Source organism: Salarias fasciatus, chromosome 12, assembly GCF_902148845.1.
Source record: "Salarias fasciatus chromosome 12, fSalaFa1.1, whole genome shotgun sequence".
NCBI classification, from domain to species: domain Eukaryota; kingdom Metazoa; phylum Chordata; class Actinopteri; order Blenniiformes; family Blenniidae; genus Salarias; species Salarias fasciatus.
In genome coordinates, this window is record NC_043756.1 from 31627356 (window position 1) to 31648994 (window position 21639).

Genomic DNA, 21639 nt, shown 5'->3' on the forward strand with positions numbered 1-21639 from the left:
AGCTGTGATTGGCTGATTGATGCTGAACTTTAACCCCTAAAATCAAATGAAGACAGATTGATATGACAGTCAGACTCTGGTCCAGAAGAAACTAGAGACGGAGACCAGAACCGGTTCTGGAACCAGGATTTAATGTGGTTCTTTACACTCTGAAATTCAGCATGTTCTAATGGGTTCTAATGGGTTCTCATGGGTTCTAATGGGTTCTAATGGGTTCTAATGGGTTCTCATGGGTTCTCATGGGTTCTAATGGGGCTCGGGTTCTTGTTCACCATCGCCCCCTGCTGGAATGTCAGCTTCAGCGCCTGGTCCGTGCTGTGGGAGCGCGGCAGGAAGTGGCTGGCTGGGGATCAGAAGGAGGCGGAGTCCAGCTGAAGGACACTTCTGATTGGTTGCTGTGGTGATGCTGGTTCTGAATCCAGCCATCACAGGGCCGTTTCCATGACAACCACATCGCCTGCATGTCTAATGAGCTCCAGGTAGAACCGAGTCCAGGTAGAACCAGGTCCTGGTCCAAGAAAAACTAGTTCCAGGCAGAACCAGGTCCAAGTCCAGAGGAGAACTAGTTCCAGGCAGAACCAGGTCCAGGTCCAGAGGAGAACTAGTTCCAGGCAGAACCAGGTCTAGGCAGAACCAGGTCCAGGTCCAGACAAAGTCAGGATTCCGTGTTGATGACGGAGATTTTATCAATGGAGCTCAAAAGCTGAGAGACCAAATGGAGAGACTCGGCTTCAGCCAGGAGCTGCCTGCACGCACACACACACACACACACACACACACACACACACACACACACACACACACACACACACACACACACACACACACACACACACACACACACACACACACACACATTATTATAGAGCATCTTCCTCTCATAGTCAGACTCTGTTCAGTGGTGGAACTGGTGCAGAGCACTGACTGGATGGAGGAGTGGGCGTGGCTTGTTGTCTTCTTCAGGTGCTCTGCGGCCAGCTGTGCGTTCTGTCTCATCGTCATGACGACCTGCGACTCTGCTGCCTTCAAACGGTCGTTTTCCGAGCGCACACACACCAGCTCTGCCTGAAACACAGTGTCCAGGCGTCCACCTGTCAGCTTATCCAGGCGTCCACCTGTCAGCTTATCCAGGCGTCCACCTGTCAGCTTGTCCAGGCGTCCACCTGTCAGCTTGTCCAGGCGTCCACCTGTCAGCTTGTCCAGGCGTCCACCTGTCCAGGCGTCCACCTGTCCAGGCGTCCACCTGTCAGCTTGTCCAGGCGTCCACCTGTCCAGGTGTTCACCTGTCCAGGTGTCCACCGGGATGCTGTGCAGACATGAGCGGCCATCATGAAGGACATTTGTCACCTGAAGCTGTTGAAGATCAACCTTCAGTTTGGAGACACAGTTTTCAGCTTTTACTGCTCGTCTCTGAGAGAGAGAGAGGGAGAGAGAGAGGAGAGAGAGAGGAGAGAGAGAGAGAGAGAGAGAGAGGGAGAGAGAGAGAGAGAGAGAGAGGAGAGAGAGAGGAGAGAGAGAGAGAGAGGGAGAGAGAGAGGGAGAGAGAGAGGAGAGAGAGGAGAGAGAGAGAGAGAGAGAGAGAGAGAGAGAGAGAGAGAGAGAGAGAGAGAGAGAGAGAGAGAGAGGGGGGGGCAGATTATCAGGTTGTGCTGTAGTTGTGTAGTACTTGTGCTTAGTGGGGTTGTTATGTAGTAGTTGTGTTGTTCTGTTATTGTGCTGATGCTGTGCTGTTGTGCAACTGTTGTTCTGTAGTAGTGTGGCTGTGCTGTTTTAGTGTAGTATTGCAGTTGCTGTGTGGTGCTGTTGTAGTGCTGTAGTTTTTCTGTAGTTGTAGTGCTGTAGTGGTGTGGTTGTAATGTTTTAGTTGTGGTGTGGCTGTGTTGTGTTGCTGTAGTGTGTAGTTGTAGTGCTGTAGTTGTGGTGTGGCTGTAGTGGTGTGGTTGTAGAATTGTAATGCTGTAGTTGTGTAGCTGTAGTGGTGTGGTTGTAGTGTTGTAGTTGTGGTGTGGCTGTAGTGGTGTGGTTGTAGAGTTGTAATGCTGTAGTTGTGTAGCTGTAGTGGTGTGGTTGTAGTGTTGTAGTTGTGGTGTGGTTGAAGTTGTGTGGCTGTAGTGTTGTAGTGGTGTGGTTGTAGTGGTGTAGCTGTAGTGGTGTGGTTGTAGTTGTGTAGCTGTAGTGGTGTGGTTGTAGTGTTGTAGTTGCGGTGTTGTTGAAGTTGTGTGGCTGTAGTGTTGTAGTGGTGTGGTTGTAGTGGTGTAGCTGTAGTGGTGTGGTTGTAGTTGTGGTGTGGCTGTAGTTGTGTGGCTGTAGTGATGTGGTTGTAGCGTTGTAGTTGTGGTGTTGTAGTGCTGTAGTGGTGTTGTTGTATTGTTGTAGTGCTGAAGTTGTGGTGTGGTTGAAGGTGTGTGGCTATAGTGCTGTGGTTGTGTAGCTGTAATGGTGTGATTGTGGTGTGATTGTAGTTGTATGGGTGTAGTGGTGTGGTTGTAGTGTTGTAGTTGTGGTGTGGTTGTAGTCTTGTGGCTGTAGTGTTGTAGTTGTTGTGTAGTTGTAGTCTTGTGGCTGTAGTGCGGTGTTGTGTAGTTGTAGTCTTGTGGCTGTGGTGCTGTGTTGTGTGGTTGTTGTGTAGTTGTAGTTTTGTGGCTGTAGTGTTGTAGTTGTGGTGTAGTTGTAGTTTTGTGGCTGTACTGTGGTGTTGTGCGGTTGTTGTGTAGTTGTAGTTTTGTGACTGTACTGCGGTGTTGTGTGGTTGTTGTGTAGTTGTAGTCTTGTGGCTGTGGTGCGGTGTTGTGCGGTTGTTGTGTAGTTGTAGTTTTGTGGCTGTAGTGTTGTAGTTGTTGTGTAGTTGTAGTCTTGTGACTGTAGTGCGGCGTTGTGCGGTTGTTGTGTAGTTGTAGTCTTGTGGCTGTAGTGCGGTGTTGTGCGGTTGTTGTGTAGTTGTTGTGTCTGACCGTCATCAGGCGCAGGTTGTGCTCCACACTCTGCACCATGCTCTCCAGGTCCTGCGCCTCCTGCGCCTCCTTTCTCCGGCTGTGCAGCAGCTCCTCCGTCAGCTGGGACACCCTGCGGGGGGCACAGGGGCATTGTGGGTAAAGGCGGAGGAGGGAGGCGCCGGCTGGTGATTGGTCGGAGCAGACCTGCGCTCGCTGGCCGTGACGCTCCTCCTCAGAGCCGCGTTCTCCTCCTGCAGCTGAGACAGCGGCAGCGGCTGTGGTGAGTCTGTGTTGTTGTGTTGTTGTTTGAGTCTACTGTGTGTTGTTGTTATTGCTGTGTTGTTGTAGTGTTGTTATTGTGTGCCTTTTGATTGATGTTGTGTTGATCATGGTTGTTACACTGCTGCTGTTGGCAGATTGTGGTTGTATTGTTGTGTTGTTTGACTGCTGCTGTGTTGACTGTCGCTTTGTTACCTGCAGTTCCAGGCTGCTGGGGCTCCTGCAGGAGGCGGCGGGCGAGGGGGGGGTCCCCGTCCCCGTCCCCGTCCCCGTCCCCGTCCCCGTCCCCGTCTGCTGCTGCTCCTACTGCTCCTCTGGACCTCCTGAGACGTGTTGGACAACGTTAGGATGCTGAGCTCCTCGTCTCCTCCCTGAGGAGGAGGAGGAGGAAGAGGAGGAGGAGGAGGAGGAGGAGGAGGAGGCACAGATTCTTTGAGGCTTCACCAGCAGGCTTCCTCCTCCTCCTCACCTGCTCTCCTCCTCCTCCTCCTCCTCACCTGCTCTCCTCCTCATCCTCACCTGCTCTCCTCCTCCTCCTCCTCCTCTTCCTCCTCCTCCTCACCTGCTCTCCTCCTCCTCCTCCTCCTCACCTGCTCTCCTCCTCATCCTCACCTGCTCTCCTCCTCCTCCTCCTCCTCTTCCTCCTCCTCCTCACCTGCTCTCCTCCTCATCCTCACCTGCTCTCCTCCTCTTCCTCCTCCTCCTCTTCCTCCTCTGGGTTCTTGCAGCGCAGGAACTCTCTGAAGGAGAAGGGATTCAGCTCCTCTGCCTCAGCCGCCTCATCTGTTCAGACAGAGACAAGGGAAATGAAAACTAGTCCTAAACTAGTTCTAAACTAGTTCTAAACTCGTGCAAACCGAGTTCAAACTGAATCATAAACCAGCCCAAACCCAGTCCTAAACCAGACCAAATGGAGTAACCAGTCCTAAACTAGTCCAGACATAGTTCTAGACTAGTCTAAACCCAGACAAAACTAGTCTTTTTTAGACCCAAACTAAAACTAAACTAGTCAAAAACCAAACCTTGTTCTATACGAGTCCTCCAAGCATAAACTAGTCCAAATCTAGCCTGGAGCTGGTCCTGGACTGGTCCTGAAGCGGTCCAGGACCAGTCTGGAACCAGGCCTGGACCGCTTCAGGACCAGTCCAGGACCAGTCTGCCTGATGAGAGAGATGTTTTGTTTACATGAAGTGATCTGGTCACGTGGTCACCGTGAACCGGACCAGGACCGGACCCGGACCGGGTCTCACTGACCGTCTGTGATGATCAGAGTCTTCCGGTGCTTGGACATGACGCGCACGCGGATAGGTGGCGGTCTCCGGTTCGTTCCAGTATCGATCAGGTATCGATACCTCGCGCCGCGACTCCGCTGCAGGACCGGACCAAACCCGGAAGCGCACGCCGCCGTCTCAGAGGCACGTGATCTACTCCTCCCGTCCCATTGGCTGACAGCGTCATTTGACGTATTTGAAAAAAACAAACAGACCCGGCATCAGGAAGTTCGCTCCCACGGGATCCAGGTCCGAGCCTGCGGCACGTGTCGCCGGGTTGAACCCACACAGACCCGAATCACAGAGTCCGGCTGCAGGTCCAGCTGGCCGGTGCGCTGGAACGGCCCGGTTCCGGTTCCTGTTCCACGTGCAGGTAGTTTTGCTGTGAGCGTTGTCCCTCGTGACGAACTCCATTCAGAATGTGTCTGATTTAAGAGCCGCCGTGCTGTCTGCAGACACAGCGCCCAGCGGAGAGACCCAGACGGGTTCCGGAATTCAGGACGTGTCCGTCCGGTTTTTTCGGGATCTGTTTGAGCCGAATCGAAGAGGAAGCGATCAGAACTGTGAAAAAGGTCCCGGGTGTATTTTTTGATTGCGACTTAGGAAATGATCCAGAATAGTTACATTTCTCCCAAGGGGTTTGGCTTCACGGTGGCATGGTTGTGTCGTGTGTCTGCAGGATGTCTGAGGAGGTCCCAGCAGAGGGGGGGCAGCCCCAGACCCGGTCCCAGACCCAGTCCCAGACCCCGTCCTCCCAGTCTCAGTCCCAGTCCACTCTGTCCCCTTCTCAGTCCAAGTCCCAGTCTCAGTCCGGCTCCGGATCATCCAGCGGGCCGACCTCCGGCAGCCAGTCGTCCAGTGGCTCCGGTTCCGGGACTCTGAGTAGCGTGGACACGCTCCCGGTCCCGATGCCGTCCGTCCCCGAGGAGGAAGAGCTGCAGCCGTGGGGCCGCCTGCTGCCCATGGCGCCCGGGTTCAGGAGCCACGGTGAGTCCGCACGGCCCGGTCCGGTCCAGTCCGGTCCGGACCAGGCTCACCTGGGCTGGACCAGCCCGGTACAGCTCCAGACTGTCTGGAGGACCTGTGTCTGTTTGTTTTTGTTTGTTTGTTTCTTTGCAAACTGATTTGTTTATGCTTGTTTACATACTGTTTACTTGTTTGTTTACAAACTTGTTTGTTTGCAGACTGTCTGGAGGAGCGGTACCTGTTTGTTTTTGTTTATATTTGTTTGTTTGTTTGTTTGCAGACTGTCTGGAGGAGCGGTACCTGTTTGTTTTTGTTTATATTTGTTTGTTTGTTTGTTTGCAGACTGTCTGGAGGAGCAGTACCTGTTCGGGAGAGGCTCTCAGTGTAACTATGTTCTTGAAGATCCTGAAGATAAAAATTCCGAAAAGTTCCGAATCTACAGCAAGAAACACTTCAGGATCTACAAAGTGAGGAAGTTACAACGTTACAGCCGTACGGTACTACTGTAGTAGAGCGGCAGTAATACTGTAGCAGAGCAGTACTGACGATGTAGCAGCATTGTAGTAATACTGTATTGGTGTGCTGTAATCCTGCAGTTGCGTTGTTGTCATTCTGACTGTTGTCAGGAGGGGACGGAGGTCTTCGTCGAGGACCACAGCAATAACGGAACCTTTGTTGACGGCATTCTTGTCGGCAAAGATAAAAAACTTCCTTTGGTCAACAACGCTGTTCTTTCTCTGGCCGAACAACGGAACCGAGGTGATGCCAACACACCTGGAACACACCTGTGATGATGCAATGGAGCGTCTCAACTGTAGCGTTGTCTCGTCTGTAGCTTTGACTCGTCTTGGCTGTAGCATTGACTCATCTCGGCTGTAGCATTGACTCATCTTGGCTGTAGCATTGACTCGTCTCGGCTGTAGCATTGACTCACCTTGCTGTAGCATTGAGTCGTCTCGGCTGTAGCGTTAAGTCGTCTCGGCAGTAGCATTGACTCGTGACTCATCTCGGCTGTAGCATTGACTCGTTTCGGTTGTAGCGTTGACTCGTCTCTGCTGTAGCGTCGACTCGTGACTCATCTTGGCTGTAGCATTGTAGCGTTGACTCGTCTCGGCTGTAGCATTGTAGAACTGACTCGTCTCGGCTGTAGCATTGTAGAACTGACTCGTCTCGGCTGTAGCGTTGACTCGTCTCGGCTGTAGCGTTGACTCGTCTCGGCTGTAGCGTTGACTCGTCTCGGCTGTAGCATTGACTCGTCTCGGCTGTAGCATTGACTCGTCTCGGCTGTAGCATTGACTCGTGACTTATCTCGGCTGTATCGCTGTAGCGTTGACTCGTCTCGGATGTAGCATTGACTCGTGACTTATCTCGGCTGTAGCATTGTAGAACTGACTCGTCTCGGATGTAGTGTTGACTCATCTCGGTTGTAGCGCTGACTCGTCTCGGCTGTAGCGTTGACTCGTCTCGGCTGTAGCATTGACTCGTGACTCATCTCGGCTGTAGCATTGTAACGTTGACTCGTATCGGCTGAAGCATTGTAGAACTGACTCGTCTCGGCTGTAGTGTTGACTCGTCTCGGCTGTAGCGTTGACTCGTCTCGGCTGTAGCATTGACTCGTGACTCATCTCGGCTGTAGCATTGTAGCGTTGACTCGTATCGGCTGAAGCATTGTAGAACTGACTCGTCTCGGCTGTAGTGTTGACTCGTCTCGGCTGTAGCGTTGACTCGTCTCGGCCGTAGCATTGACTCATTGACTCGTCTTGGCTGTAGTGTTGACTCATCTCGCCTGTAGCGTTGTAGCGCTGACTCATCTTGGATGTAGCGTTGACTCATCTCGCCTGTAGCGTTGTAGCGCTGACTCATCTCGGCTGTAGCGTTGTAGCACTGACTCGTCTCGGCTGTAGTGTTGTAGCGTTGACTCGTCTCGACTGTAGTGTTATAGCGCTGACTCGTCTCGGCTGTAGTGTTGTAGCGCTGACTCATCTCGGCTGTAGCGTTGACTCATCTCGGCTGTAGCGTTGTAACGTTGACTCGTCTCATCTCGGCTGTAGCGTTGACTCGTCTCGGCTGTAGCGCTGACTCGTCTAGGCTGTAGCGTTGTAGCGCTGACTCGTCTCGGCTGTAGCGCTGACTCGTCTTGGCTGTAGCGTTGTAGCATTGATTCATCTCGGCTGTAGTGTTGTGGAGTTGACTCGTCTCGGGTGTAGCGTTGACTCGTCTCAGCTGTACCGTTGTAGCATTGACTCATCTCGGCTGTAGTGTTGTGGAGTTGACTCGTCTCGGCTGTAGCATTGTAGCATTGACTCATCTCGGCTGTAGTGTTGTGGAGTTGACTCGTCTCGGCTGTATCGCTGTAGCGTTGACTCGTCTCGGCTGTAGCGTTGTAGAGCTGACTCATCTCGGCTGTAGCATTGAGCGTTGACTCGTCTCGGCTGTAGCGTTGTAGCGCTGGCTCGTCTCGGCTGTAGCGCTGACTCATCTTGGGTGTAGCGTTGACTCGTCTCGGCTGTAGCGTTGTAGCATTGACTCATCTCGGCTGTAGTGTTGTGGAGTTGACTCGTCTCGGCTGTAGTGCTGACTTGTCTCGGGTGTAGCGTTGACTCGTCTCGGCTATAGCATTGTAGCATTGACTCATCTCGGCTGTAGTGTTGTGGAGTTGACTCGTCTCGGCTGTATCGCTGTAGCGTTGACTCGTCTCGGCTGTAGTGTTGTAGAGCTGACTCGTCTCGGCTGTAGCATTGACTTGTGATTCATCTCGGCTGTAGCACTGTAGCATTGACTCGTCTCGGTTGTAGTGTTGACTCATCTCGGCTGTAGCATTGTGTAGCGCTGACTCGTCTCTGTCTCCTCAGTGTTTGTCTTTATCGACCTGCGCTCAGATGATCAATCGAGCCTTCCAAAAGACCTGCAGGAGAAATACGTCCTGACTCGACAGATCGGAACGTGAGTGACGCCGTGATGTCACTGTGATGTCACCGTGATGTCACTGCCTGAGCTGTGACACTGAACTTGTGTGTGTGTTTTCAGCGGAGTGTGTGGTGAGGTGCGTCTGGCCTTCGAGCGTGCTACGTGTGCGAAGTTTGCGGTGAAAATCATCAAGAAGAAGAATTTCCATTCTGAAGGGGTGAGTGCTGCTCTCTGATTGGCTGAAGCCATCCCTGGACCCGCCTCCTGCTGTAACCTCATCAAACTGCAAATATGGCGTCTGAACGTTCAACCTGTCACATGTTTGTTTTGTTATCCAATCAGACGGCGACTCGGAACGCACAGACGGAGATTGAGATCCTGCAGAGAGTGGACCATGTTAGAACACACACACACACACACACACACACACACACACACACAAGGTGAAGCCATCATCGCCTCCTCTCCTCCTGCAGCCTTGCCTCATAAAGACGCTGGACTTCTACCAGACCGACGACAGTTTTTACATCGTTTTGGAACTGTGAGTTAAAATGCTAATGCTAAGCTAACGTTGCAGGATGGAGGGGGGTCTGTTGATGCTAATGCTAAGCTAATGTTGCAGGATGGAGGGGGGCTGTTGATGCTAATGCTAAGCTAACGGTGCAGGATGGAGGGCGGGCTGTTGATGCTAATGCTAAGCTAACGTTGCAGGATGGAGGGGGGAGCTGTTGATGCTAATGCTAAGCTAACGTTGCAGGATGGAGGGCAGGGAGCTGTTGATGCTAATGCTAAGCTAACATTGCAGGATGGAGGGGGGAGCTATTGATGCTAATGCTAAGCTAACGTTGCAGGATGGAAGGGGGAGCTGTTGATGCTAATGCTAAGCTAACGTTGCAGGATGGAGGGCGGGGAGCTGTTGATGCTAATGCTAAGCTAATGTTGCAGGATGGAGGGCGGGGAGCTGTTGATGCTAATGCTAAGCTAACGTTGCAGGATGGAGGGCGGGGAGCTGTTGATGCCAATGCTAAGCTAACGTTGCAGGATGGAGGGCGGGGAGCTGTTGATGCTAATGCTAAGCTAACGTTGCAGGATGGAGGGCAGGGAGCTGTTGATGCTAATGCTAAGCTAACGTTGCAGGATGGAGGGCGGGGAGCTGTTGATGCTAATGCTAAGCTAATGTTGCAGGATGGAGAGCGGGGAGCTGTTGATGCTAATGCTAAGCTAACGTTGCAGGATGGAGGGCAGGGAGCTGTTGATGCTAATGCTAAGCTAATGTTGCAGGATGGAGGGCGGGGAGCTGTTGATGCTAATGCTAAGCTAATGTTGCAGGATGGAGGGCGGGGAGCTGTTGATGCTAATGCTAAGCTAACATTGCAGGATGGAGGGCGGGGAGCTGTTGATGCTAATGCTAAGCTAACGTTGCAGGATGGAGGGCGGGGAGCTGTTGATGCTAATGCTAAGCTAACGTTGCAGGATGGAGGGCGGGGAGCTGTTGATGCTAATGCTAAGCTAACGTTGCAGGATGGAGGGCGGGGAGCTGTTGATGCTAATGCTAAGCTAATGTTGCAGGATGGAGGGCGGGGAGCTGTTCCAGAGAGTGAAGACTCAGCAGCAGCTGAAGGAGGACGTCGCCAAACTTTACTTCTATCAGATGCTGCTGGCCGTGCAGGTGAATCCGAGCTGCTGTCACCATGGTAACCGGGGCAGGAGACTGTGTATGTCACTGCACGTGTGTGTGTGTGTGTGTGTGTGTGTGCGTGTGTGTGTGTGTGTGTAGTACCTCCACAGTAACGGGATCATCCACAGAGACCTGAAGCCAGAGAACATCCTGCTGTCGTCGCATGAGGACGTCTGTCTGATCAAGGTGAGGACGTGTCCGCCCTTCCTCCTCCTCCTCCTCCTCCTCCTCCTCACCGTCTCTCCGTCTCTCAGGTGACAGACTTTAACCAGTCCAGGATTCTGGAGGAGTCTGTCCTCATGAGGACACTGTGTGGGACTCCGTCCTATCTGGCTCCGGAGGTCTTCACCCACGGCTCCACCAGCGGGTACGGCCTGTCGGTGGACGCCTGGAGCCTGGGGGTGCTGCTGTTCGTCTGGTAGGCTCCGCCCACACGTCTGTCCCACCCTGTCTTCTGTCTGCTGTCTGTCTCACCCTGTCTTCTGTCTGTCCCACCCTGTCTTCTGTCCCCCTCAGTTTGGGAGGTTATCCTCCGTTTCACGAGAGCTTCGGTCAGTCCACCACAGACCAGATCGTCAGAGGACAGTTCACCATGGTCCCGTCCAAGTGGAGACACGTCTCAGACCAAGGTAGAGCCGGGTCGTCCTCTAGAGCCAGGTCCTCCTGTAGAACCCTCCTATAGAACACGTGTGTGTGTGTGTGTGTGTGTGTGTGTGTGTGTGTGTGTGTGTGTGTGTGTGTGTGTGTGTGTGTGTGTGTGTGTCAGCCAAGGACGTGGTGAGGAAGTTGCTGGTCGTGGATCCGACTCGCCGGATGAGCATCCAGGAAGCGCTGGACCACCCGTGGCTGCAGGTACCTGTTGGCCCCGCCCCCTCGCGTCCTTCCAGCCCCGCCTCCTGACAGTGATGTCATGATGTCGTTGTGATGTCACAGGACCAGGAAATGCGGCAGACAGCTCACAGTCTCATGTTTCCAAATGCAGCCAGTCCGAGCGTCGCCATGGTAACCCCCCCCCCACACACACACACACATACACACACACACACACCTCCTGGGCTGGGCGTGCTCATGGTTAGGCCACGCCCCCTCCATCCTCCGCAGGAACCAGGAAGCTCCAGGAAGCGAGGACGAGACCAGGACGATGAAGACGACGTCCGTCCTGCTAAACGGAGCTAAGCCCCGCCCCCACAGCGCTGGACCAATGAGGTGGCTTCCCCAGGTCACATGTTCACTACTGAAACTGTAATTAAAGTTTATTTTCTAATAAATCTTTTATATTTTCGCTGGTGTTGGAGATTTCCTTCGGTTTGAACAGATTCAGTCCGACCAGCAGCAAGAGAATAAACTTTATTAGCAGCGTGTTGGCCCCGCCCCTCCCCGTGTTGGCCCCGCCCCGTCACAGCCGGGCGCGGCGGCGGTCTCTCAGGGCGTACAGGACGGCGTGCGCGCGGTCGAAGGCGTCGCCCGCCGCCGCCTGAACGCGGCTCCTCCAGCGCCGCAGCTGAGGGCGGTCCTTCAGCACGTCTCTGTCCCCGCCCAGCGGCTGCACGCGCACACACACACACACACACACACACAGAGTCACGCACACAAGCCAGGCCCAGGCCCAGGCCCCGCCCCCTCCCGGGACGTCTCACCTGCATGAGCTCGCACACGGCCAGCAGGTCGGCCACCGACACGTCGTCGCCGCACAGGAACGGCTGGCGCCGCAGGAACATGTTCTCCAGCCGGTCCAGGGTATCCTCCAGCTGCGCCAGAGCCCGGGTCAAACGGTCCTGGTCCACCGGAGAACCCGTCTGGGCCGGGAGCAGAACCTGAGGCCGAGACGCGGGTCGTCAGCGGGGGGGGGGGGGGTCTGCGGAGACTGCGGTTCCGTGCAGACTACCTCCAGGATGAAGACCCTGGCGGCGTGCGGCCGGGTGTTGCTGTGGTGCCAGGCGGTGTACTCGTCCACTCGCGCCCGTCTCTCCGGTTGCCGTGGATACCAGTGCTCCGGAACGTTGTACTTGGTGACCAGGTACTTCAGGATGGCGTCACTGGAGGCAGACGGGACAGGTGAGCGTGATGTGATGTGTGTGCGTGTGTGTGCGTGTGTGTGTGTGTGTGTGTGTACCTCTCGGTCAGGGTGAAGCCGTCCTCCACCACCACTGGAACTCTGTTCATCGGGTTCAGCTCGGTGAACTCTGCGGTTCTGTGTTCTCCTGTCGGAGCAGAACCAGACTCCATTCAGAAATCCACTGGTTTAAGGACTTGTCACGCAGCTCATGAGCGCTCACAAACACAGAGTCAACACAGGAAGTCGGTCCAGACTTCATCAGGAAAACGACTGACTTAAGAGTTCGAACAACGTGACAACCTGTTGCCATGGCGACACGTTTCCTCCACAACACCAGTCAGTTTCCATCAAAGGGATTTAAATTCAGCAGAACTGATCACAAACATGCTCTGAACGGGCTGCGGTTCGCTTCCTGCGGTTCCTGGAGGGTTTTAAGGGGGGAATCTTTAAATTGGACGCTTTTAGTCTGTGACGTGGGTCAAAGTTCACTGGGTCAGAGGTCAGCGGCTGGTTAGCAGCTGGTTAGCGGCCGGTTAGCGGCTCACCTTTGCGCAGCGCCACCGTGCGGACCTGGTGCGGGATGCCGGTGCAGGTGAGCAGGATGTGCAGCGCGCGACACGGCTGCGACATGAGGTCCAGGTACACCTGCAGCATGGCGCGAGTCCGTCCGTCCGTCCCGGAAACAACAACACAGCAACGACAGGCGACTGTCTCAGCGGCCGAGGCCCCGCCCCCTGGGGCGCCCCGCCCCGCCCCCTGCGCCCGGAGGGAAACAGGAAGTGAGCTGCTCTCGGAAGAACCGCGGCGCCGTGAAGCCTGAGCGGAGAGAGGAAAGTAACGGAGTAACGGAGTACAGACCGCCGAGCCGCCATGTCCGCGGGTGGAGCAGCGGGTGGAGCGATGAGCAGCGAGCAGCTCATCCACAAGGTGAGGAACGACGTGTGGTGACGTCACACGGAACACAGCCCATCAGAAGCTACGAGAGTGGCGTGAACCCTGCTCGGACTGTAGTCGGTGTGTTCTGACTGTTCTCAGTGTTCTGACAGGCTGTTCCCTGTGTCGTCCTGCAGGTGGCGCTGCTGCAGTGGCTGGCCTCCCAGAGCGAGGAGGACCGCGGCCGCCTGGCGGTCCTGACGGGTCTCCAGGTGGGACGGGAACTGCTCGGCCGGCTGACCGGCCGCCAGCAGCTGGACGCCTACAAGGTAGGAACCGGGTTCCGGGTTCCGTGTTCCCGCTGCGCTCCGGGTTCCTTCAGGGCCGGCATCCCGCAGGCTGCCGGTTCTCCTGCCGGAGGTTCCGTGTCTGACCGCTGTCTGCTTCCGCAGGCGGACTGCGTCCTCGCCATCGCAGACTTCCTGAAGCAGAACCCGCGGGCGTCGCAGGATCGGGTCGCCGCCGAGGTGCAGCGGAACGTTCTGCTGTTTGCTGCTCGAGTCCGGGCTCTGGAGACGGAACCTTTATTCTGACGGGCTCTGGAGACGGAACCTTTATTCTGACGGGCGCTTTTCACAATAAAGCTTCGCCTCAGTAAAGCTCCGGGATTCGTTTTGTTTTTTTTTAATCATAAACTTTATTTAAAACTTCAAGTTCTCGAAGAACCGAGAAAATTTTCAATGTGACATCACACATTCTGAAGGTCCAATCAGCAGCAGCGTGTCGGCCCCGCCTCCTCTTCAGGCCCCGCCTCCTCTTCAGGCCCCGCCTCACCTCTCGGTTGTCGTGGTTACTGTTGCTAGGTAACCGATCAGCTGGGAGCTGCAGCAGCTGCTGTCCACGTTCTGCAGGAGGCGCTGAAGAGGGAGAACCGTCAGAACACACACACACACACACACACACACACACACACACACACACACACACACACACACACACACACACACACACACACACACACACACACACACACACACACACACACACAGGTCCTGCTGGATTTGCTCACCTGCACGTCCCCGTGCGAGCAGGCGTCCAGCAGCCGCATGCAGAGGAGCGTTTGATTCGTCACGCTCTGCCTGACCGACTCTTTCAGCCGCGGGTCTGAAGAAACGTCGACGAGGAGGCGGAGCAGTGGGCGGAGCAGCACGGCGGCGCGACGGCGCAACCTGAGAACACAGAACGTCCCGTCCAGAACACGGCTCCACAGCACGGTGTGTGTGTGTGTGTGTGTGTGTGTGTGCGTGTGTGCGTGCGTGCGTGTTACCGCGGCCACGCCGCTCGGCTCGCTCTCTGCAGCGCCTCCAGGACGCTCAGCCGACTGGACTCTTCGGGCGGATCTCCGACCTCCAGGTATCCCAGCACCACCCGCTCCAACCGCCGCAGGTGTCTGCAGACGGCCACGCCCATCCTGCCCACGGGCAAATCAAACGCACCCTCACATCACCGCCGCGCTCAAATCCAGCGCACCCTGCCAGCCTCCTCATGGTGAGGTAATGGAGCCCGCCCACCTGTCGATGTACGGCGGCAGAGCGGCGGCGAAGACGCGCCGCAGCGCCACCTGCTGCTCCGCCTCCATGCGGGTCAGGACCAGACGCAGCACGTCGTCATGACGACAGGACAGCCTGGAGGAGGAGGAGGAGGAGGAGGAAGAGGAGGGGGGCTTCTCCAGGACCAGCAGCAGGTCCAGCAGGCAGGACAGAACCAGCTGGGGGGGCGGAGTCAGAGGTCACTGTGAGTGTGTGTGTGAGTGTGTGTGTGTGTGTGTGTGTGTGTGTGTGTGTCACCTGGATGACTGCAGCCTCGCTGCTGTACAGGTGTTTGAACAGAGCCTGGTAGAGAAGCTCCGCCCGGTTGAAGTGAAGAAGATCTGCAGGAGGCTGAAACACACACTCCGTCACCGTGGTGGGGTGTGTGTGTGTGTGTGTGTGTGTGTGTGTGTGTGTGTGTGTGTGTGTGTGTGTGTGTGTGCGCTGTCCTCACTGTGTTCAGCACGATGTGGTGCAGACACTGAACTCCCAGCATGCAGTTCTCTGGTCTGTAGTGGTCATTGAGGAGGAGGGAGGGGGGGAGGAGCCGAGGGAGGAGGGGGGACAGGACCGGCTGACGGATCTGCAACGACAGAGACACACCTGGAGGACAGCTGGAGGACAGCTGGAGGACAGCTGGAGGACAGCTGGAAAACACCTGGAGGACAGCTGGAGGACAGCTGGAAAACACCTGGAGGACAGCTGGAGGACAGCTGGAGGACAGCTGGAAAACACCTGGAGGACAGCTGGAGGACAGCTGGAGGACAGCTGGAGGACACCTGGAGGACAGCTGGAGGACAGCTGGAGGACAGCTGGAGAGCCCGGCGGGGGAGTGTGTAGTTGCCGTGGAGACGGTGGGACTGACCTGCAGCAGCGTCCAGGCGAACAGCAGCGCGGCGGCGGGGCGGCGCTCCACGGCGTCCCTGCGGAGACGGGCGTCAGCCGGGTCATGTGACGGCGGATGGGGTTACCGTGGAAACGCTGACCTGCCGAGCTGAGGCTGCAGGATGTCCAGCACTCCTCCCAGGATGCCCGGCGCCCCGTCCCCGTCCCCGCTGAGCAGGTGGGCGGAGTCTTTCCGGCGGCCCGCCCTCAGCAGCGCCCCCTGCAGGCTGCGCGCGGCGGCCCTGGAGGTGGGCGTCGTCCACCACGCGTCCTGAGGACGGTTCCTCGCGTTAACGTTCCGCTGCAGAACCGTCCTTCACCGAGCGTTTCTACCTGACTCACCTGGAAATGAGTGACGGCAAACACACAGATGGGAGGAGCCAGAGCCAGAAGAAGCCCCGCCCCTTCACATCCAGTCCACCTTCCCAAAGTTTCCAGCAGCACCGTGAGGGCGGAGCTAACGGCAGCGGCTCGAGACGGGACGTCCTGATAGGCCGCGGCGCTCGGGGAACCGCCCCCCTCCTCACAGAGCGGCAGGTCGGCGCAGCCAATCAGAGCGCAGACCAGAGCGCGATGCGCCGCCTGAAGCTCCGCCCAGCCTCCCTCCTCGCTGGCTGGAGAGAAGAGCCAATCAGGATCCGCCACCCTGAAGAGCTGCTCCACCGCACCAATCACAGAGCAGCTCTCAGAGTGCTGCTCTGCTGAGCCAATCAGCTTCTCCCACAGCTGAGACAGGAGCTCCGTGATTGGAGGGAGGGCACGAGATGGGCGGGGCATGTCTGAGGGGGCGGGGCCAAGCTTTAGGTCCTGAAGTAAAGATGCAATGTCCATCTGAGGACAGAGACACAAATTAATTCAATTCAGCTTTATTCATATAGCACCACATACAACACAGTCACTTTTCCATGGTATAAAGAGTTAGCATGAGCCTGGAACACTGTAGCATCGTTAGCATTAGCTTGTTTCCATAGTGTAATGAGTTAGCATGAGCCTGGACTGCTGTAGCATCGTTAGCATTAGCCGGGCTCCACAGCCAGCGGGGAGCGTTCGCCTGCGTCTCCTGGATTCGGCAGGATCGCGTCGCACGTCGCAGGATCCAGACTCACCGTATTCCGTCCTTTCGCCTCCTCGCGCCAGAGTTCAGTGGGTTTTTTCCGTTTTGCCTCGCGGGGAAGCAGCACCAGCAGCGGTGCGTCGCTGTTAAGTGTCCGACGGGAAACGAGCTGCACGGAACGGTCCTAACACAGACACTGTCCATGAAGATGTATAAACAGCGACTGGAGACACACACACACACACACACACACACACACACACACACACACACACACACACACACACACACACACACACACACACACACACACACACACACACACACAAACAAAGCTGTTTTTTTGTTGTTGTTGCTGCTCTTATAAAACAGAAGTTAAACCAAACACTGGAATATCAGTGATTTACAAACAAATAGCTGTCAAAATAAAAATAAATTAACTTAATTCAATCAAAAATTAATCCAAATAAAGATAAGCTAATTACACTTTTAAAAAATACATTAAAAAACATCTAAATGACTATGGCTGAAGCTGTATCGGGCGAGCTGCTCAGTCTTTCACCGTTATCAGTGAGCTGCGAAATATTTTCAATTATTGTCTGAAAGAAGAGGAAGGAAGGAGGATTTTCAGTGAAGCGGATTGTAAATGGTTCATAGAAACACCCGAGTGGATCCGCTTCACTCGGAGCATCAGGGGTGAATCAAACACAGAGAGCTAAACAACAAACAAAAACAACAACCGGTAAACATCAGTCTGACGCCTGTTTCAGTTCAGCAGAACAAACCAAGAGCTGCAGAACAGGTGAGAGAGAAGGAGAGGTGAGACCTCGCCAGAGGGCTGAATGAACCGGCCCGCCCTCTGAAGAGAACCCCAGTCCCCCTGTTGAAATGAAACATCTGGCCTTCAGTGTCTGCTGGCAGAATCCACCACAGGCCCCCTCTTCGGTCCTGGACTGGACCCCGGTCCACATGGTCCAAATCAAAAAGTCTACATGAGCTGTGGTTCTGGAACCGACACACAACAAGCCTGAGTTCCACGGTCCCACTCCTCAAGTCATCTGGGCCACAGTCAGGTGACCCAGAGACTGACCGGGCTCTCCATGGGGCCCCGCATTTAATCAGCTAACATCCGTCCGGCTGTGAGAGTCTGGAACGTCTGACTGTCAGTCATGATAGTCCTGGACGAGGCCCACAAGGTCAACAACACCAGCACCAAGAAGACGTCAGCAGGGACGTGTCCCGGTCCCCCAGAACCCGGCACCGAGCCGGTTCTGGACTCTTCCTGACGGTCCGTCTCTCCTCCACAGCATCGAGAAGCGGTCCAGACGACCCGGATCCGGTCCGTCCGATCCACCGCCGGACCGCGAGAGAGAGAAAGATCCTCCCTTCTGTCAAAATGACACGTTGACCTTTGATTGAACCCTCTGATCGAACTGCACCCCCCACCCCCGCCGCCACCCCCACCTCCCCAAGACCCCACCTCTGCACACATGCTCGCACGCCCCCCCCCCCCCAACACACACACACACACCCCACACACCCTCACACACACACACAATCCCTGTTGATGCCTGTTAACATGAGAAAATGAGACTGCATGAAGACATCAGCTCATGTCACTGCGCCCCCCGGTGGTGACATGACTGCAGTGTAGTGACGCTCCCGTCAGCAGTCCAGCAGCCAGATGGTGAGAACATCAGATCCAGAACATCGGGGGTGTGAACCGTGATCTGGCCACTAACACTCACCATTCAGGTAAACACCAAGAAGCAGCTCCTGCAGCAGGTCCACAGACGGCTCTCTGGCTGGGTTTTGTTCTGGCTGACCCAGTCTGGTGGCCTTATACCCGGTGCGTCTGTTCAGTCCGTCTGGGTTTGTTTCTGGAAGGGCCGTGACCATAACCTGCAGCAGATCCACAAACAGCTGAAAAATCTTCTCTCAGCACGGCTCGTTATGGTCGGCCCACAACAGCGGTTTGACGGTTTGGTATGGTTGGTTACACTCACCATAATTTTGTTTTGTTTTTTTTTGTCTTTAAGAATTTTATTAACGTCAATAAAGAAAAAAATTAAAGGGTTACAGAGTTGTTGTTTTTTTTCACAAGACAAAGCAAATCACAGTTTATAACAATCCTGATACATTTGTAACGAACATGACATTTGTCTGTGTTAAGAGACTGATACTATATAATGTACTCGATTTGTATTCACAGAATTCCTGCTGTTGTATTTGATGTGCAGTGCTATGTTTTCACCACAATGGGGCGCATGTGAGTTGTGCTGCGGCTGCCAGCAGTTGTGTTCAGAAGAAGAAGAAGAACGTAAAGAGAAGGAGAAAGCTTTTCTGGAATAAAGATGCCGTTCCGGCTGAAAGTTCATTCTACTGCCTCCGTCAAGTCTTCTTTTCCCCGTGTTCAACGCAGAGGATGCTGCAAACCTCAACAGTCTGCAAGAAGACAGAGCAGTCCCGTTACATCGTTGGTATTTCTGGACAAATGTTTTCACCTTCACATCATTCTGGATCACATTGTTTGTGTAGTAAGACAAGCCGCACGCTCTGTGACACAAGTAAAACACGCACTGATGCCCGCAGACGCCTGAGAGTTCACGTTGAAGCGGCCGGTCGTGGTGAACGATGTTCTTTGTCCCACGTTGACTTTCCAGGAAATGAAGGATGCTTTTTGGGTAATATTGGAAATCAGGGCTTAAACCCAATGAGTCAAAAAAAGCCGCCTTTCCTCCTTCCTCCAGCGTGACGGCTGACCGGTGTTCGCCGGGTAAATGCCGAGGACGCGTGTTTACGGTATGATGAGCGGGTGTCATGAGTTTTACTCATGTGCGTGGAAATGAGGACTCAGTTGATCGGCTGCGGCATTCAGTGCCATTTATTGAACTCACAATGACTCTCGAACGTGTCCACAACGGCGGCTCGGTACACGGGTGACGTCACACTCACGCGACTACGGAAGCCCGTGATCGCGTTTCACCACATCTCCCCTTCTTGAGAGAATAAACACACATTTACAAATAATCTTTGAGCACATACATGAATGCATAAAACATAACATTCACAACTAGGACGTTGGGGTAGACTGCCCTCAGTCCACAGCATCGTAGGGATTATTCTGCCCTCGATAGATGCTGTTCCTATAATCGTAACTGCTGCAAAGTCCTTTGCAGTCTTGAGATTAACAGTGCAAACATACAATGAAGATTAGTTTTGAACATCCACTGAAAATCACATTAATGCCAACACATAACATTTTGCACACTCAAATTTCTTTTTTTTTTTTTTTTTTTTTTAACCTACAGAACTACATAGGTGTAATTGTCACAATAACCAAAGTTATTATTCTCAACTCACACAGTCAAACTATAAACATAGGACAGAGGTAAACACTCTTAAAGGTTTTTGTCTCTAAACCTTATTGGAACTCTGACCACTTGACCTCTGGATGTCACCTGCATGCCTCCGCGTGGGGTTGAAGGTTGAGGTGTGCACTTAACAGCTGGATCAGAATGTCCTTGGACAGGGGCACTGTCTGTGCGACTTGGACTGCCCACAGGTAGAGTATCGCTGGGCTGCTGAGCAAGGGATCCGCACGGCTGCAACTGCTGTTGTTGCTCAGGTGGGTCCCTGAGCTGTGGAACGGCCTGCAGATGCCTCCTATTGCGCCGCAGAACAGCTCCATTGTCCGTCTCCACCATGTAGGATCGTGGCTCTGTGCACTTGCTGATGACTTTGGCAGGTGTTCTCCAACCTTTCTCCCCATCCAGTTTCACTCTGACATCCTGCCCAGGTTGTAGGACAGGAAGCGGTCGTGCAGAATGACGACGATCGTAGAAAAACCGGTAAACCGACTTGGCCTGGCTGTCGTTCTGCTGAACCACATGTCTGTCAACAGGAGCATCATGGAGTTTGTGCTCCAGCGTAGGAACCGTAGTTCGAATCTCCCTCCCAGTCATGAGCACGGCTGGGCTCGCCCCCGTTGCAGCACTGGGGGTCGCTCTGTAGCTCATGAGAGCGAGATGTGGGTCAGGCTGTTTCAGGGTGTGCTTCGCTGTTTGGACGGCACGCTCCACAGCACCGTTAGCCTGAGGATAATGTGGGCTAGAGGTTGTGTGCAGAAACCCATACTCCCGGCTGAAATCCTGAAACTCCGTAGAAGAGAACTGTGTGGCATTGTCACTCACCAGCTCCGTCGGGATGCCCCACCTCACGAACATGCTCTTGAGCTTGTCGATGACTTGACGGCTCGCAGATGACGACAGGTGGGCGATCTCAATGTCCCTCGAATAATAATCTGTCACAACAAGGTATTGATCCCTCCCATACTCACACAAGTCTGCAGCTATCCGCTGCCAGGGACCTGCTGGAAGAGGAGTGGTTAGGAGAGGTTCACGTCTTTGGGTTGGTTTGTTTGCAATGCAGAATTTGCATGTTGAAACTGTCTGTGTGACCTGGGCACCAATGCACGGCCACCACACTGACATCTTGGCACGTGCTCGACACCGCGTGAGACCTTGGTGCCCGTGGTGTAGTTGCTTCAGCACATCGGCCCTTAGTGCCACCGGAATGACCAGCCGGTCCTGGTATAGCACAAAGCCGTCACTTTCTGAAAGATGTGCTCTCGCTGCGTAGTATCCGTGGAGAGATGGAGACAGCGTTGTTTTGTGTGGCCAGCCATTTGTGATGAACTTCACTACACTCTGCAGCTCTTTGTCCTGCTGCGTGGCTGCACGAATTTCACTCAGCTTCCGTGGCGTAACAGGTGCGTTTGATACAATGGATTCGATGTATGCTTGTACCACGTGTTCTGTGCTGTCATCGCATACATCAGTTAGCGGGCTCCTGGAGAGTACATCGGCAATGACCAGTTGCTTGCCTGGAACATGTTCAGCAACCACATGAAACCTCAAAAGTCTCATGAGGAGTCTCTGGCACCTGGGAGGTGCTTTGTCAAGGTCGTACGTGTTTATGAGCGGTACAAGTGGTTTGTGGTCTGTCTGTAGGCGAAAGCTTCCCATGCCCTGCACGTAGCGTGCAAAGCGCTCACATGCCCAAACGCCTGCTAGACACTCCTTCTCAATCTGGGAGTATCGCCGCTCTGAGTCTGTCAACGTGCGGGAGCAGAATGCCACTGGCCTT

At 54.4% G+C, this 21639-nt stretch overlaps 4 protein-coding genes across 4 annotated transcripts; 1 reads left to right on the forward strand and 3 right to left on the reverse strand.

The window, feature by feature from the left end:
- Nucleotides 1-119: 119 nt before the first annotated feature.
- entr1 (endosome associated trafficking regulator 1) lies at nt 120-4623 on the reverse strand. Its single transcript, XM_030105604.1, is given in 9 exon segments — nt 120-746; nt 926-1065; nt 1348-1410; nt 2952-3063; nt 3138-3190; nt 3408-3489; nt 3491-3535; nt 3890-3995; nt 4467-4623. Coding segments are annotated over 9 exon segments (729 nt in total). The 5' UTR covers nt 4504-4623; the 3' UTR covers nt 120-655.
- Nucleotides 4624-4701: 78 nt separating this feature from the next.
- On the forward strand, nt 4702-11316 carry chek2 (checkpoint kinase 2). The gene is made up of 16 exons (XM_030105603.1): nt 4702-4856; nt 4939-5055; nt 5163-5470; nt 5792-5916; nt 6076-6208; nt 8302-8392; nt 8477-8573; nt 8699-8752; nt 8833-8897; nt 9926-10025; nt 10134-10220; nt 10289-10452; nt 10551-10663; nt 10801-10886; nt 10968-11036; nt 11136-11316. Exons 3-16 carry the CDS (start codon nt 5164-5166, stop codon nt 11208-11210), a joined length of 1566 nt encoding a protein of 521 aa, XP_029961463.1. The 5' UTR covers nt 4702-4856; nt 4939-5055; nt 5163; the 3' UTR covers nt 11211-11316.
- An 88-nt stretch (nt 11317-11404) lies between these two features.
- gstt2 (glutathione S-transferase theta 2) lies at nt 11405-12807 on the reverse strand. Its single transcript, XM_030105633.1, has 5 exons — nt 12636-12807; nt 12148-12235; nt 11920-12070; nt 11672-11848; nt 11405-11577 (listed from the first exon to the last, which is right to left on the reverse strand). The coding sequence occupies exons 1-5, from the start codon at nt 12742-12744 to the stop codon at nt 11431-11433; spliced, it is 672 nt and encodes a 223-aa protein (XP_029961493.1). The 5' UTR covers nt 12745-12807; the 3' UTR covers nt 11405-11430.
- Nucleotides 12808-13550: 743 nt separating this feature from the next.
- Nucleotides 13551-16635, reverse strand: tti2 (TELO2 interacting protein 2). Its single transcript, XM_030105632.1, has 10 exons — nt 16544-16635; nt 15780-16268; nt 15539-15708; nt 15418-15475; nt 15007-15135; nt 14811-14903; nt 14535-14731; nt 14291-14434; nt 14033-14192; nt 13551-13880 (listed from the first exon to the last, which is right to left on the reverse strand). The coding sequence occupies exons 2-10, from the start codon at nt 16266-16268 to the stop codon at nt 13794-13796; spliced, it is 1527 nt and encodes a 508-aa protein (XP_029961492.1). The 5' UTR covers nt 16544-16635; the 3' UTR covers nt 13551-13793.
- Between the last annotated feature and the right edge of the window lie 5004 nt (nt 16636-21639).